We start from the raw sequence: 19,532 nt of genomic DNA, 5'->3' as shown, positions 1-19,532 counted from the left end.
GGAGGGGCCACCCGTTCCCATACCAGAGCCTCAGCAGGTGCTGGTGGGACAGGCAGGGAGGGCCAGCAGAGGGGACAGAGCACCCGGCAGACTGCAGGCCGCCGCCTCTGTGGTGCTGTCATGAGTACCCGTGCTGGGGCTACATACTGCCTCCCTTGGTTTGCCGGGGGGTGTCTGGGTGCTTTGGGGTTTGCTTGACTAGGGGGTACCACAGGCAACTAGTGGATGGGGATCAGGGTGCTAAATGTCCAGCAGTGCACGGACAGCCCTGCCCGGGGAAGAGTCTCACCAGTACCTCATTAAAAGGTCTGGCCGGCAGATCTGGGTGGAAGTCGTCCACCCATGTGACCCTGCTAATTATTCTGATCGGATGGTTTTGTCTTGATAAGTGGACGTGGTCACGAGAGAATCCTTTATTTTGTGGTAAAAGGGGCCGCGTGGATCTGCCGGGCAGGGTGTGCAGCAGGAGATTCACACGGCACAGGGGTTGGCCGGGGCTGGCTGGGCCCAGACGGGGTAGCCAGTACTGTGGGTGGGGGGGGTACTCAGGGTGGAAGCCGTGGCCATGGTCTTAAGTTCTGTGTCTGCTAGGCTTCGGGGGGAGTGTCCTCAGTGCTGGGGAGTTGCTGAAGGTTCCTCCTCTACCAGCTTCCAGTGTGAATGCCTTTTAAAGTTCAGATGTTTAATTTAGGTGAATGTTTCATTTCATTTCCCTCCTCCTGTTTCTCCTCCTTCCCAGCCGGGCTCCCTGCCCACTGCCTGAGTTCGCCCTTGGTGTGCCTTGCTCTCTGGGCACATCGGGGGCCCGGCCAGAGATTTAAGTTTTAAAAATAATTTGGGGGGGCTCCAGCGAGGGTGCTTCTGGTATTTGGGATTGGGGACCTGCTGTGGGAGACGTTGGGGTGTGGGTCTTCTCTGGAGCCCCCTCTGTACATGGGGGACTGCCTGCCATTGGGATGCAATACCAACACCCACAGGGAAGGTTCTGGACGCGGCCCTGTGCTTGGGGATGCTGTCGGCAGTGCAGTGCGGGAGGCCTTCCAGGCTCTTGGGGGGCTTCTTCTTGGGCTTTCACCCATCTTTTCACGTCACTAGCAGCACCAGCGCCAGGGCTGTCGGCCAGCTAGTACTTGCTGAATTACAGCTTCCCTGTTTGCCTCCCCTGCAGTCATACTATTACTCTTGGATTCATTACTTAACAGGACAGCCTCTTTGAGTGGAAGAGAGCCGTTGCCTTTTATAATTAGTCTTCTACGTTTTCTTTCCTTGGGGAAGCATGATTCAGTTCTGAGTACTGGCCAGTGGCCTGAGAGTGACAGGGGTATTGGGGGAAGGGGCTGTGTTATCCTGGAACTTGTCAGAGAGAAGGCTGGGAGTGTGGTGGCGTGGTGACTCGCTTAGAGCATGTCTGGACCACTGCCGGCCCCGTCCCCAGAGTGGGGGGCTGCAGGCTGTCCCTCAGATGCAGCCACTGTATGTCAGCTGTTGAAGATAAGGCCAGTGAAGAGAGAAGGGACAGACGTATCACGGGAAACCAGAGCGGGTACGGGGAGCCCTTGGAGAGGTTTACGCTCCAAGAAGGAGAGGGGCCCAGGGCTTGCTTGGACGGTGGCCCAGGATCCTTAGAAATGAGCTTAGACAGCCAGAGCCTGGGGCGGCCAGAGGCCTGGGGACATTGTTCTCTCCTAGCTAAGCTCAGCTGGGAAACAGAAGAGGCGAGGGCCTGGTCTGTTGCTTGGAAAGGTGGCTGAGAGGAAGGAAGCTCACTCACTTGGCCCCGATTTGGCTCTGTCCACACATGGAAGGAGCAGCAGAGCCATCGTGGGGAGGGACGGAAAGCCAGGCCTCGTGCCCAGCCCCGTGGATGGAAAAATGAAGAAGGAGGCACCCCGTCCTCGCAGATGTGTTCCTATCTCAAGCACTAGATGAATCATGCTCTGTGTGGGGAAGGATCTTTAGAGATGTGATTTTAGAGCCCTCATCGATAAAATTGAGAATTCTTGGCAACATTTTAGAAAGGTTTATTAAACAGATAAGAGTGTGGTGGTTACTGGGCTGCAGCAGAAGATTCATTAAGAATGAGTCATTGAGCAGCAAACAATTTAAAAATGAAAATTAAAAAAAATTCAATTCACAATAGCATTGAAAAATGTAAAATCCATGTCATTGCCGGAATGAATAGTTCATTCCTTTTAATTACCACGTAGTATTTCACTGTATGAATATATCACAGCCTGTTTATCCGTCCATCTTTCGGCAGAAGCCAAGGCTGTTTCTGGCCTTCGGTTGCTAGGAATAAATTCTGGTGAATGTTCAGGCACATGTCTTCTTGTTGATGTGAGCTTCGTTTCTCTTGCTCTGTGCCTAGCCTTGCCAGGTCATGCTGGGGGAGTGTAGGTGGTTTTTGTGCAAAACAGCCTAGCATCTCCCCCGGATGGGCCATACTGTTTTACATACCCAGCAGCCACACATGCAAGGTCGGGCTGCACCCTCTCTCACCAGCACTGCCCTCCCTACTTCTCCATGTGTGTTGGGTGGCAGGCTTTTGCTAGTGTGTGTGTGTGTGTGTTTGTGTGTGTGTGTGTGTGTGTGTGTGTGTGTGTGTGTGTAGAGGGTGAGGGGAGCACGAGAATGCTTTCCTCATGTCTGCGGTATGTCACTCCAGTTTTTGAAAACCATATCTTCTCATGAGTGGAAAATTTTAATTTAGATGAAATCTAATTTAGCTAAAAAATCTGACTTAAAATTTAAAACCTTATTTAAGTAAAAGTCTTTCACATACCCATAGGATGCCAGGGCATTCTCCTTTGCTTTTCTTCCAGAAGCTTTATAATTTTTGTTTTGACTTTTAACTTGACTTAATTTTTCTGTGTGGTGTGAGGAAGGCATAGTGGCCCATTTTTAGAATATAGGTATCCTAGTTAACATAGCATCATTTGTTGAAAACAGTTTTTTTCCCCCAGACATTGCTTTGGCCCCTTCTCTGAAAATCAAATGAGTATATAAATGTGTGTCTATTTCTGGAAACTCTGTTCTGTTCCATTGATCTATTAATGCATCTTTATGCCAGTACATACTGTCTTAATTACTGTAGCTTTTCTCAGAGTCCAGTAGAGAAAGTCCTCCAACTTTTTTTTTTTTAAATAAATTGTCACGAGTATTTTTGGTTCCTTACATTTTTATATAAAGTTTATCATTAGCCATTTCCTACCAGAAAAGCCTTAGAAAAAGTAATGGGAGTTGGGGTTTGAATGGGATTATGTTGAATCTGTATGTCAATTTCCCCAGAATTAACAGTATTAACAATGCTGAGCTTTCAAATTTAGACATTTTAAAATTTATCCTCACAAGCATTTTGTAGTTTTCAGCGTATGGGTTTTGCTCATATGTTGTTACATCTATTTCTAAATAGTTTGGGTTTTTTTTTATGCTACTTTAAATGGTACAACTTTGTAAATTTTGTTTTTCAAATTTTACTGTTGGGATATACAAATATAGTTGATTTTGTAAACTGAAACATCTTTTTCCAGCCAGTATTGCTGTATAACAAATTGCTCCCAATTTCCCGACTTAAAGGAACTCTTTTATAATGCTCACAGATTCTTTCAGTCAGGATTTCAGTTAGGACATGGCATGTATTGTTTATCCATGTCTGGAGCCTCAGGTGGGGAGACCTAAAGGTGCTACAAGTTGATGCCTAGGGGCTGGATTCATCTGAAGTGTCACTCATATATTTGTGAGCTTCTGGTTCCTGGGCTTGGGAGGGGAGGTGGGGAGCTCTGAGACTAGGACTGCAGAGTGACTGCTATTTCATGGCCTCCCCCTGTGACTCCCCAGCCTCATAGCATGGTGGCCTCAGGATAGTCAGACCTCTTACATCATGGTGCAGGGTTCCCAGTAAGATTTCCAGCAGACAACATGTAAGGTGCATTTTTCATGACTGAGCCTCTGAAATCACATAGTATCACTTCTGTACTCTTGGTTGAAACAGTTTCAAGTCTTCCCAGATTCAAAGAGAGGGAAATTGGACTCCATCTCTTGATACAGGAGTGGCATGGTCATATAATAAAAGAGCATGTGGGATAGGAGATACTGTGGTGGTCACTTTTGGAAAATGTAATGTGCTTTACCTTTCTGGTGATCTTTCTAAATTCACTCACTAGTTCTAGGAGCTTTTTGGTAGATGCCTTAGGAGTATCTGTGTACACAGTCATGTCATCTACAAATAAAGATAGTCTTACTTCTTTCTATATTATCACATGGCTTTCATTTCCTTTTCTTGACTTACTGCATTGTCAAGGTCCTCAAGTGATATGAGCAGATATTTTTACCTCCTTCCATATACTGGTGTTGCGGGGGGTGGTGTGAATCATTCAGGCTCTCAACATTAAGTGTGATGGTGACTGTTGGCTTCTTGTAGATGCCCTTTTTCAGGGTGGTTGCTGACAGTGAAAATTCCATGCTCGAGGAGTCTATATTTTTAATAAACACCCTGGTTTATTTTGATAGATCTTTACATTTGAACAATACTGGTATATAAAGCCATAAAGAGGTTGAGGATTGAATTCTTAAGGCCTGGTGGAAGAAGACCAGGATGACAGATTATAGTTTGCTTTGTTGATTCTTCTAAAAAAATTATAAGTTGGTGTTTTGTCAAATGCTTTTTCTTCTGTTGAAATGATCATGTGACTTTTCTTACTTATCCTGTTAATGTAGTGAAAGATCTTTATTAACTTTGTTAGGCCAACTTGCATTTCTGAGACAAATCCCATTTTGTTGTGAAATACTAGATTTTTGTATATCTCTAGATTTTCTTTGGTAATAATGTATTTAAAAATTTCACTTCTGTGTTCATAAGGTATATCGTGTTCCACTTTCTTTTCTTCTAAAGTCTTTTCTTTTTTAGCACTAGGGAAGTGATAGCCTATAATTTCTGAAAGAGTTTATGTAAAATTCATATTATTTCTTCCTTAAATATTTGATAGAGTTCAACAGTGAAACCATCTTGCCCTGGAACTTTGTGGGAAAGTTTTAACCTAAATTCAATTTCTGCTCTAGGTAGGGCTTCAGATCTTCTATTTCTTCTTTTGTCAGTTTTCAAAAAACTTTTTTTAAAAACAGTTTTATTTATTTATTTGAGAGAGAAAGGGAGAGAGAGCATAAACGGGGGCGGGGCACAGCTGAGCAGGGAACCCAACAGGGACTTGATCCCAGGACCCTGAGATCATGACTATGCTAAGCTAAAGGCAGATGTTTGACTGACTGGGTCACCTAGGTGCCCCCCTCTCAGTTTTAATACTTTGTGTCATTTAAGGAATTTGGTCATTTTAAACAAGTTATCTAATTTAATGACATATGTTCATAATACACCTTAATTCTTTTAATATCTGTAGGAACTATAGTGATGTCTTTACTTCCTAACATTGGTAATTAAATTTACTGACACTTGTTCTGAGATCTGTCATGTGGTCTGTCTTGGTAAATGTCTCATGTGTCCTTGGAAAGAATGTATGTTCTGCTTTGTTGGGGGAGGTTTCCATAAATGTCAGTCAGGTCAGGTTGGTTGATAGTGCTAGTCCAGTCTTTTCTGCTTTTACTGATTTTCTGTCTCCTTTTTCTTTCAGCTACTGAGTGAAGACTTTTGAAATTTCCAATTATAACGGTTGATTTGTCTCTTTTAGTTTTGTCAGGTTTTGCTTCGCATAATTTAAATCTCATTTATTAGATACACACATGTAGGATGAGCTTTTAGGTTTTCTTAATGAATTTATATGTTGATTATTTTAGTTTATTGTTATGAAATCCTCATTATTTCTGCTGTTTTCCCTGTTCTGGAGTCCAGCTCATTGGATATTAATATAGCTGTTCCATCTTCTTGGGCAGTCTTGATACATCTTTTTCTCTCCCTTTGCTTCTAATCTGTGAGTGTCTTCTTGTCTAAAGTGCATTTCTTATAGATAGCTTATACTTGGATTTTGCTATATCTTTTTAAGTGTGTTTAGTTGATACACATTCATATGTTTCCAGCATAATTATTTGTATGGCTGGAGCTTAGGCTGTCACATTGCTATTTATTTTCTATTCCTTTTATCTTTTCTTTTCTTTTTTTTTCCTTTTATCTTTTCTTACTTCCTCTTTTTTTCTTATGTTCTTTTGGATGAATTGACTATTTTAAAAAATGAATGGACTTCATTTTTTACAGCAGTTTTAGGTATATAGAAATACTAAGCAGAAAATGTGATTCCCATGTACCCCCTCACCATGTTCTGATAGACACAGCTTCTGTTATTAACATCTTGCATGAGTGTGGTGCATTTGGTACAACTGATGAGCCAACACTGATCTGTTACTACTAGCCAGAGTCCAGAGTAGACATTAGGGTTCTGTCTTGGTGTTGCACATTCTCTGGGTTTGAACAAATACATACTGATATATGTCCACCATTACAGCAGCACAGGGTGATTTTAGGGCCTTAAAAAATCCCCTATGCTCCATCCATTCATCCTGTCTTCCCCTCAGACCCTTGACAACCTTGGTTTTTCTACTGTCTCCACAATTTGCCAAAATGGAGGTCAGTGGCTGATAACAGGCATTTAGCGTCGTCCCCATTTTTGGAGTGGCTGACAGAGCGCTGGGTGCTGTGTCAGGCTGAGCAGGACCCTCCATCTCCACCGCTGTCCTGTGCTTGGTGTCACCGTGGAAGGTGAGTGCTGAGAGGGACAGTCCAGGTTCTTTAGGTCTAGCGACTCATTTAACACCCACTAGTGCCTTGTGAAGTGGCTATTCCTGTCTCACTTACAGATGAGAAGACAGGAGAGCAGAGAAATTAAGTTTGAGCTAAGAAAGTGAGGAGTTGGCTTGATATATTGTTACGACCCTCTTCCACCTGAGTGTGGGTCTCTGAGAAACGTGCTGTGGTGCTCTGTCCTTGCCCTTGTCCTTCCCCCTCTTCTCTGAGACTCTAATGAAGACATTGAGGTGTAAGTTTAACCAGTGCCTCTAAGCTTGGAGGGACAGCTAATGTGATAGATGACATAATCAAGATTCAGAATGAGTTCAGCTGCCTGGAATGCCACCCGAGAACCAATCAAGTGAACAAGCTAATAGGAATAAATGAAAAGCCCTATGTTCAAGTTCAAAAACCCAACCACTAATACAGGTCGTTGAAAGCAGTTTGGATGATTTGGGCCACCTGCGTCTTCAGTGAGAGGCTCTCCTTGTCATTTGGCCTAGATCAGGGCATCGGTCTGGCACCTAACACCCCTGCATCCTCTTTGCCCCTCTATTACTCCATGCCTTGTGGCCAGAGCCATCTTCTCAAAATGCAGATCTTATAAGTGTGGTAGCTCCCCATGTTCATGTCAGTAACTTCATTCCATGGTTTTTCTCTGGTCTTACTCTTTGTTCCCAGATGGTCTCCCAGCCTCAGAATGGTCTTCTCCTGCCTTCCCACAGCTTCCTTGTTGCCTTTCCAGCTGTCCTGGCCCTCATTCCCCTCCTGGGAGGTGCCCTGGTCTGGGATGCTGCCAGGGTATATCCTGCACACTGCTCCACTCTTTCTGTGCTTTGCTCAGGCTTCACATCCTCAGCATGACACGTAAATGGTGGGGCTCCCTGTTCTGTGCTGTGATGGCAGGCAGGTCTCCCTAGATCACAGTGATCCCTTCACATGCACTTATGTGGCCTGGGTGATGAACATTTGCTTACCCGGTCTCTGTGAACAGAAGGGCCCTGTTTGTTTTTCTCCCCAACTATGTCAGGGTACCCAAAGGCCACCCCAAGGCTCAGTGCCTCCCAGGAATCAGTGTATAGTTGTACTTATGCCCGTGATTCATTCCAGTACAAGCGCACAAAGCAGAACCAGCCACGTGGGGAGGCCCAGAGGAAACCAGGGGTAAGCCTTCTCCAGTCCTGTCCTGGTGGAGATGCACAGGACACACTTAATACCCCCAGCGGCTAGTCACGACAGCAGGTGTGAAGTGTCCACCTGGGAGCTCGTTAGACACTCTGTGCCTGGGTTCTATTGAGAGCTCATCACCTCGACACCCTCTGTCTGGCTCTTTCCAAAATTCCAGACCCCCAGAAGGAAAGCAGTTCAGCATAAGCTATGCTGTTGGGTGAGGCCCAGTGAACCATTCTTACTTGTTAGGGAATAATGGGACACTCCTGAAATCTCAGGGGCCAGCCACCAGCCAAAAGGAGGGCTGGCCTTGCACCCAAGCCCGTCTGAAGACGGCGGTCCCAGACCTGTTCTTCGTAATGCCACCTCTGCCGGGACACCTCATGTCGCCTGGCCACTGGGAAGATGAAGTAAGTGGTTCTCGGGGAGATGAAGGAGCGCACGGTCTGACCATTCTGCCCCGAACTAGACGGCTGTGTTACTTGTAGCAGCTGGAGTGACGTCTGATAGGTGAATGCTGAGTACTGCTGCGGCAGCAATTTGCTCTCTGGCCTCTGTGCTGCTGGACCCCGGAGGGCCACTTTGTCTGGGGCTGTGCCACATGGCCTGGGGGCACCTGTAAGAGATGGCAGACACAGAAGTCTTTCAGGCCATTGTTTGAGAAAAGAATTTGCTGGGCTGTTCCAGAGGCAAGTCCCCCAGGGCGGGGGGCGGGCTGCTTGTGGTTTGAACACAGGAAAGAAGCCCTGTTCCAGGGATGGGGCGGGGAAGCAGCCCCTCATCGCAGGTGTTAAGAAGGGACTCCTGCTGCTCCCCTGGCTGCATGCTCTAGCAGGTGGGGGCCGTGGGGATGCCAGCTAAGCCTATGGGAATTTAATTTTCAGCTCATCTCTGCAGTGCTCCTTTAGAAAACATTATTCTGCTTTTCTCCTGAAGAGCACAGAAAATGCTCTTTCTTTTTGCCACAGTGTGGGTGGAATGGCCACAGATGTAAGGCAGGCCGTGTCTGCGTGCTTTGTTTTCTACAAATACAGACTTTATGTTCTAGAAAACATTCCCAAAAGGTCACTGTATTCCTCAGACTTGTAAGTTTGGTATATTATATTCATTTATTTATTTTTAATTAAAAAAATTTTTAAAGATTTTTAAAATTTATTTCAGAGAGCGAGCACGAGCAGAGGACAGAGGCAGAGAGAGAGAGGGAGAGGTAGGCTCACTTCTGATCAGGGAGCCGGATGTGGGGCTCGATCCCAGGACTCCAAAATCATGACCTGTGCTGAAGGCAGATGCTTTACCTACAGCACCCAGGCTCCCCCATGGTATTCTTTTTTAAAGACATAAAATCAGATCTCATAAAGGACGTGAATGTTAAGTGTTTGTGAAGGGAGTGATATCATTACTGTTAATATTTCTGTAAATATATAGTATCCTGTGTGTGCCTTCACGGCTACATGTAGCGGGTGTTTTCTCTGCCAGGTGTGTGTGCAGGTGCATTTGTGGACGAGGCGCCGGGGATGATGTCCCAGAGGTACATCTAGTGTCCAGGTCTTGAGCAGACAAAACCGGTGGGAGGTGCTACAGTGGTGGGGTGTTGCTGGGAAGTAGGTACCCGCCAGGAGGGCTGGCCCGTGTACCACATATCTCCCAGAGGGGCTGTTGCTGGGGCCACAGAATGTTCTTTTCCCTTACATCTTCTCACTCGGTGTTCTGGCTCTGGAATGTCCTTGGTGTGCCCTTCAAAGGCATCCTGGCCACTGTGCAGGGTCACCCACAGCCTGGGCTCCCTGAGCTGGCCGCTGTGCCCTGCCTCGCTAGGTCCTGCCCTCTGAGCCCCATCTTGTCACCTGGGTGGGAGCCTGTCTGAAGGCCAGTCTTCTCTGCCTGGGACCCAAATCCAGAATGCCAAGGCCACAGCCCATCAATCTCTTCTGTTCCTTTCTAAATACAGAGTTTTTTGTTTTAAAAATTTTAAAGCCCCTCAGGTGTTACTCTTTTCTCATTGTTTGGATTTCCAAGAAACCCTATCTTCCCTACCTGGGTTTTGAAGAAATTGAGAAATAAAACAATATAGTGGCAGATGGACACCGAAGAATAACTTTTATTTCTTCTAAATGAGAATCTTGAAATCCTATCTTGGTGTGAGAGCCAAATAAAGCGGCTGACCGAATCCCAGGATTACACGGGCTTACCCACCCACCCAGCCAGTGCCGGGGCAGGGCGGGCCCCCTCATGTGCAGCAGGGCCTTCAAGAGGGAGCAGCCTGTCCGGTGGCTTAGCCAGCTCAGAGAAGTGGAAGGAGGGCTGAACCCATCGGCTCTCTGTCCTGCCAGGTTTAGCAATTGATAAATTGCCTTCTTGCGGTGCGTATTCTGGGGATAGAGAAAGTCCAGGAGTGGTGCCAGCTGAATCCCCTTGGAGAGGGAGAGGAGGACATCCACAGCCCATCAGGATGGGCCAGCTCCAGCCAAGACCCCGCACCTTTGTTCACCTGGGACCACCAGGGGAGGGTAATAGAATGCACCCTGATAGCTCTGGAATTTGTTGGAACTGAACATTAGCTACATAATCTGCAAGACCTCTGCCCAGGGCTGTAGAATCAGTCTGCAGTTTATTTCCCATCCTGAATTATATCCAGGGATATTGTTCAACCTGGCTCATCAGAAATTCTGCTGTGAGGTTAAGTGATAGTGTATAAACAAGGCAGTGTGCTCCAGATTTGAATATAAATCTCCTCTGTTATCCAATTTCCAGGGAGGAATTAAGTCTCAAAGGCTAAACCCTGGCAAGCTCACATCCAGACCCCAGATTTCTTTGCCCCTGCGAGTACTAATGAGTTTACAGTGCGTCCTCACCCTGTGCTGTTCTGTTGGATGCCCAGGCCGTCAGGCCCAGAGCCCCCAGCCCACGTGAGACGCGATCCCTGACCACCCTCCCTCTGTGGAGCTCAGGGTTAGCGGGACCCCGGGTGGCCACCCGATGGAGGGGCGGTCACGTCAGGCCCTGCGGTGCCACCCCGGGAGCGGCCTTTGTGCTCGGCACATCTCTGGGACGTGCGCTGGCCAGCACCCCGGGTGGAGCCCAGAGCCTGTCACTCGAAATCCGTGTGGGAAGGTCTCCCCGCTAGAGGGCAGGTCTGACTCTGAACATTTCCCACAGACGGGGAAGATGCCCCGTGGGTGATCCTCATTCTGTTGCTGCTGCCCCAGGTGGAAGTGCCCTGTGGCCCTGGGGGGCTGTGTGTGCGGGTGCGCAGTGACCTCGGGGGCCCAGTGTGCGGCGGGGGGGGGGGGGGGCGGGGGGGGCGAAGGTCCCTGCCTCTGAGCCTGGCCTCCCGCACTGCTCCAGGCCGACCTTGGCCCTGAAACCTCCCCGCAGGTTCTGAGGCAGGTGGCGGTGGGTGCTGCCGGCTCGTCCCCAGGGCCCCCCGAGGCTGTGCCGCTAGCGGCCTGGGCGCCTCCAGGTGGAGATGTGGGGGGCCGCCCGGGAGCTGTCCCCGCCCCTGCCTCCATGCCCTGCACCCTGCCCAGGTCACCCACACCCCACTGAGGACAGGGGCTCGCTGCATGGTGGCCTGCATGGTGCTGCTCCTGAGGACACACCGTTCCTGCCCGGCACTGGCCGCACTGGACCCCGTGTGAGCGGCTGGGCCGAGGCCTGTGCTCACATGAGTCCAGGATCCGCAGGGATGCTCTGGGGTCTCCGTCGCTCCAGGTTCTCTTCTTGTCCTTTTATCTTAGTGGCCGCAGAGGCCCTGGGACGGAACACCCCCGATCTACTGTATTCATTTCCTGTGGCTGCAAACAACACAGATGATTTATTGTCTCGTAGCTCGGGAGGCCCAGCTTCCGACGTGTGCCTGGTCGGGCTAACTCGGTGTGGGGGGGAGGCTCCAGGGAGGTCTCCCAAGCTGACCTGGCTCCAGCAGCATCTTTTGGCTCGCAGCCCCTCCCTCTGTGTTTAGTGTTGCTGCAGCAGCTGGAGTCTTTCTCGTGTTCGTTTGGACTCTTGTCCCCCATCCCCCTTCTACTTGTGAGGCTCCCAGGTCTGCGTGAGCCCTCCGCTGGTCCAGATAACTCCTTTTGGTCAGTGGATTGGCACCTTTGCGCCCTTTGGGAGGCTCTGCACTTTGGCCGTAGGCCTCTCTGGGGCTGTCTCTGCCTGGCATGTGTGTCCCTGCATGGACGCCTGTGCCTTTGGGGCCCAGGGCCCCTTCTGAAGGTGATGGGAGGCTGGCTTAGTCCCACCCTCATTCCTCGGTGCCCCTGCTTGTCTTGGGCCCTCCAGCACGGTCCCTGACCTGGTTTCCCAGACACCTCAGAGCAGGCCTACAAGGCCGCGTTATTCTCGGTGTGGATGACCGGGCGGAGCCAGAGACGTGATGTTGCTTGTGAGGCTGCACAGCTCCTGAACAGTAGAGCGGGGCTCCTTTTGTGGGTCTGTTTGACCGAGGACTTGTCCTGCTCAAAGCCTACACTGGTTTACTTTAGTTTATTGACTCCTTCACCTGAGTTCACCGACAGTGGTCACATGTTGACACTTCCCTTGTGCAGCGGCCATGTCGTTGGCCCTGGGACTGAGGGCGTGATGCCAGCACCGTCAGCACCGGGCCTGGTCGCTGTTCCGTATCCAGTCTTCTGGCACTGCCGAGTGGCCTGCTGCCCATGCTCTGGCCAGGCAGCTGCTTCCAGCACACTTCTCAATGGGCTGTATGTGCCCACGCCCATTTGTTTGATGTAAATGTAAGTATCTGTATTTACATAAAGAGATGCTCCAGTAAATGCTCCCTGAGACAGGTGTGCTCGCCCTCTGACGTCGAGAGGGGCTGGACCTGACCCCAGACCAGATTACACTGTGCCTCGGCCCTGTGACGTGGCATGCATAGATCAGTTGGTGAATTTGTTCTGCTGTGAAGCTGCTCACTTTTGTTCCAACTGCCTATTTCCCTTTGGGAGGGTGTGTTTTGTCTTCTGTGCATATGATATATGTTGTTATTTTTCACTTAGGACAACTATACCTTTGCCCAGCCTGGGATTCAGATGAAGGTGAAAATGTTGGAAGAGCTCGTGAGCCGGATTGATGGTAAGCTTGCTTCCTGAGCACCCGTCTCCCCATGGGGTGGGCAGGGGACAGTGGGAGGAGGTGGTAGGAGGTTCCAGACTCAGTCCCTGGCCCTCACCCTGGCAAGATGCTGTCCTCACTCAGCCTGTGGTCCTTGGCTCCCGCAGGGCAGGGCTGTGCGTTTTTCTGAGTAGGCTGCTGGAGCAGGAGCCTCTCCTTTTCTTTTTTTATTAAGGTGACATAATCAGAATTCAGTGCAGGCACTTTGCAGGGAGTAATGAGTGCGGACCAGAAGTGGGCAGCTCTCACTCCTTATTAAGCCCGATGATTGTCATAATCTGGGCGACAGCATGGTTGTTTATGGCTGTCCTTTGGCACTGTGTTCCCTGCCTTTGTGCATCATTTTGTTATCAAGGATGCTGGCATAATTTCTCCATGGAATCCAATTAATTACCAAGTCTGGAAATAACATCTTTAGTATTATAGAAAAATTATAGTGTGTGCTCGGCCGTTTTAGATTATGCTTTCATATTTAAGTGAGGGCTTTGAAATACTTTTTACCTTCATTCTTAAAATAATTTCCCCTATGATGTGCTGACTGTCATATTGCAATAGCAGAGTTTAATTAAATGAAAGTTGAGAGATAATGCCTGCCCATTCCGAGCATATTCTCCTGATAGTTTGTTACATTAATGAATGGAGCATTAACAAAGTGATACCAAGCAGAACCAGGTGTAGATTTGTGGCACCAGCCGGTCAGTAGTGAGGTACAGAGAAGTGAAAGGTTCTTTCATAAAGAGCCTCTTGTGAGCTCGGCAGGTGATTTCACTGAACGTACAGAGAAACTGTAGTTTGCTTGAAATGTAGAGGTGGTGGTGTGCATTCTGGCGCAGCCTCTGCATCCCTGCACATAACTGTGCTTCTTCCCTTGCTGTGCTGTTAGCAGTAGCAAACTCTTAACAGTAATAAGATCCCCCCAGAAAGGTGCTTGGTTTGGGGAACTATCGAATGATGTTATAAAATGGAGTCATACAAATTATAAACTCCATTTTGTTCCTTGATTGAATCTGATTTTCGACTATGTATCTAATGGTTATTACCTGATTTCCATACGGTGAAGTTTTTCACGGTTCTTCCAATAATAATTTGATTCAGTATATTTAGCTGCTTTCCAACGTGTCTACTCAAAATGCCATTTCCTGCTTGTGTAACTGCGTTGATCTTAACCTCACAGCGAGATCTCTGAATTTTCCCCACTAGCAGGTTCACAACTGTCCTCAGTCTCAGTTCTTTAAAATCTGATTTGCAGTAGATATGAATTACACTTCCCGAGCAGGCTCTTCACTTCCTCTCGTGTCCCTTCGAAGGCATATTTTATATTTTCGTGGATGTTAGAAAGTGGTGGTTAGTGCTTGTTTGTTCCAGGGCTGTAGTTTGGGGAAATGCTTGAATTGATTTTCTCTGGTGCTGTGGCTTAGAAAGAAACACATTGCAGATTTGCTGAATGATGGTTTAAAAGAGCAGCAACAATGACCAAAGGAATTCCAACTGAAGCTGTACCTTTTCATAAATCCCATTTTTTCAGGGCAATTTCTGAGAGAAGGTACTTTTGTCCTGCAGTGTTTTTTTTTGTTTTGTTTTGTTTTGTTTTTGTTTTTGTTTTTTTTTGCTTAAAGGATCAGTTTTTCATGGCAGAGAAGCTTCTTTTACATAATAGATAAATCTGTGTAGCCTATTTGTAACTGTTCTCCAAAGGAAATTTTAAATACCCAGGCTTTCCAAAAGAAGTGCACACAGTGGACAGAGCTTGGGCTCTGGCTGGTGGGTGCCCATGTTACTCAGCAGCCCCTTGGGAGAAGGACCTATAGGCCTCAGTGGGGGGGGGGGAGTTCACCCTCCCCTACATTTTATCACTCACCTCTCAGAGAGAGAAATTGTAGACTAGGAACTTTTGTAGGGACTATAAAGATTTTATTAAGGGCAGGATTTGTTAGGAAGAAAAATTGCTCTAAAAAACCCTACTGCATCCTTTTTACATTTTAGGGGAAGGATAGCATTTATTCCAGAGCTTTTTGGCACTTTGGTGAAGGTACACACTTTCATGGGCTTGTTGATTAAGAAAGGTGAAGTTAATGAATAAAACTGGAAAATTCACAAATCTGAGAAGATTAGATAACTGAACAACCAATCAAAAGAGACATTAGTAAATACCTTGAGACAAACGAAAATGGGAAAGTGACATACCAAAATTCATTGGATGTGACAAAAGCCGTTCTAAGAGGGAAGTTCATACAATAAATGCCTATCTCAAGAAATGAGAAACATCCTAAATCAACAATCTAACTTTACATATTGAGGAACTAGAAAAAGAAGAACAAATGAAGGCCAAAGCTAGTAGAAGGAAGGAGGTAACAGATCAGAGCAGAAATAAATGATGTGGGCACTAAAAAGATATTAGAAAAGATCAGTGAAACAAAGAGCTGGTTCTTTGGAAAGTAAACAGAGTTGACACACCTTCAGGTAGACTTACCAGAAAAGAGAGAAGGGACTCAGATAAATCCGAAATGCAAAAGGAGATGTACAGCTAATAGTACAGAGGTGCAAAGGATCATAAAAAACAACTACGAACAATTATCTGCCAATAAATCAGACAACTTGGTTTCATTACCCACCAACCAAGACTGAGTCAAGGAGGAAGTAGAAAATCTGAACATTAGACCCTTACTAGCAAGGAGACTGAGTCAGTAATCAGAAGTCTCCCAACAAACAAAAGTCTAGGACCAGACAGTTTCACTGGTGAATTCTACCAAATATTCAAGGAGAGATTGATACTAATCCTTCTCAAACCCTTTCAAAAAACAGAAGAAGGGGGAACTCTTCTGAACACATTATGCAAAGCCAATATTACCCTGATACCAAGACCAGACAAGGATGCCATGCAAAAACAAAATTACAGGCCAGTATCCTTGATGAACATTGGTGCAAAAATCCTCAACAAAATATTAGAAAGTTGAATTCAACAATATATTAAAAAGATCACACATTGTGACCAAGGCCAGGGGTGCTAATACAGTTTTCAGATATGACAAAGCAGTCAGTGTGGTCCACCATGTTAACAAAATGAAGGATAAAGTTATAGGATCATCACAGTAGATGTAGAAAAAGCATTTGGGGCAGCCCGGTGGCTCAGCGGTTTAGTGCCGCCTTTGGCTGGGGGCCTGATCCTTGGAGACCCAGGATCCAGTCCCACGTCAGGGTCCCAGCATGGAGCCTGCTCTCCCTCTGCCTGTGTCTCTGCCTCTCTCCCTCTCCCCCCCCCCCCCGTGTGTGTGTGTGTGTGTGTGTGTGTGTGTGTGTTTCTCACGAATAAATAAATAAAATATTAAAAAATAGAAAAAGCATTTGATAAAATTCAACATTCATTTATGATAAAAGCTCTTAACAAAAGATAAATCTAGAAGGAACATACCTCAGCACAATAAAGGCCATGTATGACAAGCCCACAGCTCATAGGTCAGCTGTGAAAAGCTGAAAGCTTTTCCTTTAAGATCAGGAAAAGACAAGGATGTCTCCTCTCACCACGTTTTTTAAGGATAGTATTGAAAATCCTAGTCAGAGCAATTAGGCAAGAAAAAGAAAGGACATCCAAACTGGAAAAGGAGAAGTAAAATTGTCACTATTTGCAGATGAGATGGTATTATGTTAGAAAACCCCTGACTCCATCGAAAAATCTGTTAGAATTAATAAATGAATTTATTAGTAAAGTTGCAGGACACAAAATCAGTGCAGCAAATCTGTTGTGTTTTTTATTTTTTATTTTTGGAGTTCAATTTGCCAACATATAGCATAACACCCAATGTTCATCCCACCAAGTGCCCCCCTCAGTGCCCATCACCCAGTCACCCCAACCCCCCGCCCACCTCCCCTTACACTACACCTTGTTCATTTCCCAGAGTTAGGTGTCTCTCATGTTTTGTCACCCTCACTGACATTTTCACTCATTTTCTCTCATTTCCCTTTATTCCCTTTCACTAATTTTTATATTCCCCAAATGAATGAGACCATATAATGTTTGTCCTTTTCTGATTGACTTATTTCACTTAGCATAATACCCTCCAGGTCCCTCCATATTGAAGCAAATGATGGGTATTTGTCCTTTCTGATGGCTGAGGAATATTCCATTGTATACATAAACCACATCTTCTTTATCCATCTGTCGATGGACACCGAGGCTCCTTCCACAGTTTGGCTATTGTGGACATTGCTGCTATAAACATTGGGGTGCAGGTGTCCCCCCGTTTCACTGCATCTGTATCTTTGGGGTAAATCCCCAAAAGTGCAATTGCTGGGTCGTAGGGCAGGTCTATTTTTAACTCTTTGAGGAACCTCCACACAGTTTTGCAGAGTGGCTGCACCAGTTCACATTCCCACCAACAGTGCAGGAGGGTTCCCCTTTCTCCACATCCTCTCCAACAGTTGTAGTTTCCCACCTTGTTAATTTTCCCCATTCTCACTGGTGTGAGGTGGTCTCTCATTGTGTTTTGATTTGTATTTCTCTGATGGCCAGTGATGCGGAGCATTCTCTCATGTGCTTGTTGGCCACGTCTATGTCTTCCTCTGTGAGATTTCTGTTCATGTCTTCTGCCCATTTCGTGATTGGATTGTTTGTTTCTTTGCTGTTGAGTTTAATAAGTTCTTTATAGATCTTGGATACTGGCCCTTTATCTGATAGGTCATTTGCAAAAATCTTCTCCCATTCTGTAGGTTGTCTTTGAGTTTTGTTGACTGTTTCTTTTGCTGTGCAGAAGCTTCTTATCTTGATGAACTCCCAATAATTCATTTTTGCTTTTGTTTCTCTTGCCTTCATGGATGTATCTTGCAAGAAGTTGCTGTGGCCCAGTTCAAAAAGGGTGTTGCGTGTAGGATTTGGATGGATTCTTGTCTCACATTTAGATCTTTCACCCATTTTGAGTTTATCTTTGTGTCTGGTGTAAGAGAATGGTCTAGTTTCATTCTTCTGCACGTGGCTGTCCAATGTTCCCAGCACCATATATTGAAGAGACTGTCTTTTTTCCAGTGGATAGTCTTTCCTCCTATGTCGAATACTAGTTGACCATAAAGTTCAGGGTCCACTTCTGGGTTCTCTATTCTGTTCCATTGATCTATTTGTCTGTTTTTGTGCCAGTACCACACTGTCTTGATGACCACAGCTTTGTAGTACAACCTGAAATCTGGCATTGTGATGCCCCTGGCTCTGGTTTTCTTTTTTAAAATTCCCCTGGCTATTCGGGGTCTTTTCTGATTCCCCACAAATCTTAAGATGATTTGTTCCAACTCTCTGAAGAAAGTCCATGGTATTTTGATAGGGATTGCATTGAATGTGTAAATTGCCCTGGGTAGAATTGACATTTTCACAATATTAATTCTTCCAATCCAAGAGCATGGAATATTTTTCCATCTCTTTGTGTCTCCCTGAATTTCTTTCAGAAGTGTTCTGTAGTTTTGAGGGTATAGATCCTTTACCTCTTTGGTTGTTAGGTTTATTCCTAGGTATCTTATGCTTTTGGGTGCACTTGTAAATGGAATTGACTCCTTAATTTCTCTTTCTTCAGTCTCGTTGTTAGTGTATAGAAATACCACTGATTTCTGGGCATTGATTTTTGTATTCTCTGAGTTGTTTCTTTACACTAATAATAAGCCATCAGAAAGAGAAGTTAAAAAAAATAAGCCCACTTATAATTGCAATAAAAAGAATAAAATACCTAAGAATAAATTTAACTAAGGTGGTGAAAGACCGTATATTGAGAACTACAAGACATTAATGAATGAAGTTAAAGAAGATACAAATAAAGGGAAAGGTATTTGCTGTTAATAGATAGGAAGAATTACATTGTTAAAATATCCATGTTATCCACAGTAATCTACAGATTCTGTGCAATCCCTATCAAAATTCTAATGGTGTTTGCCAGAGAAATAGAACAAAGATTTCTAAAATATTTATGGAAGCACAAAAGACCCCAAATAGAGAATGCAATTATGAGAAAGAAGAATAAAGCTGGAGGCATCATGTGTCTCGATTTCAAACTATATTACAAAAGGTATAGTAATTAAAATAGTATGGCATTTGCATAAAATCAGACACATGGATTATTATTTTTTTAATGATTTTTAAAAATTTATTTATTCATGAGAGACACAGAGAGGCAGAGACATAGGCAGAGGGAGAAGCAGGCTCTCTGTGGGGAGCCCGATATGGGACTTGATCCCTGTACCAGGGATCATGCCCTGAGCCGAAGGCAGATGCTCAACTGCTGAGCCACCCAGGCATCCCAAGACACCTAGATTATTGAAATTAGATAGAACCCCACACATATATGGTTAATTAATTTACAACAAACTAGCCAAGGATATACAATGAGGAAAGAATGGTCTCTTCAATAAATGGTTTGAGAAAATTTATGCAAAAGAATGAAAACATTATCTTACAGCATACAGAGAATTAACTCAAAATGGATTAAAGACTTGAATGTAAAACCTGAAACCTTAAAATTTGTATAACAAAACACAGGCTTAT

At 45.7% G+C, this 19,532-nt stretch overlaps 1 protein-coding gene across 4 annotated transcripts in view; it reads left to right on the top strand.

Moving 5' to 3' along the window:
• Positions 1 to 19,532, top strand: part of TBC1D22A (TBC1 domain family member 22A) — a 333,653-nt gene that overhangs the window by 185,069 nt on the left and 129,052 nt on the right. For 3 of the 4 annotated variants that reach the window (XR_011997919.1, XM_072741980.1, XM_072741981.1), the window contains exon 10: positions 12,904 to 12,979. The exons of the other annotated variant lie outside the window; for it this stretch is intronic. Coding sequence is in view for 2 of the 3 variants with exons in the window: in XM_072741980.1 (XP_072598081.1) it covers positions 12,904 to 12,979 (76 nt within the window). In the remaining variant the exon portion in view is untranslated. The remainder of the gene's footprint in view (positions 1 to 12,903; positions 12,980 to 19,532) is intronic. 4 annotated transcript variants of the gene reach the window in all.

The sequence above is a fragment of the Vulpes vulpes genome, chromosome 16 (assembly GCF_048418805.1).
Source record: "Vulpes vulpes isolate BD-2025 chromosome 16, VulVul3, whole genome shotgun sequence".
Classification (NCBI taxonomy): domain Eukaryota; kingdom Metazoa; phylum Chordata; class Mammalia; order Carnivora; family Canidae; genus Vulpes; species Vulpes vulpes.
The sequence above is the reverse complement of the archived record's forward strand: the minus strand, read 5'-3'. Positions and strand labels throughout refer to the sequence as shown.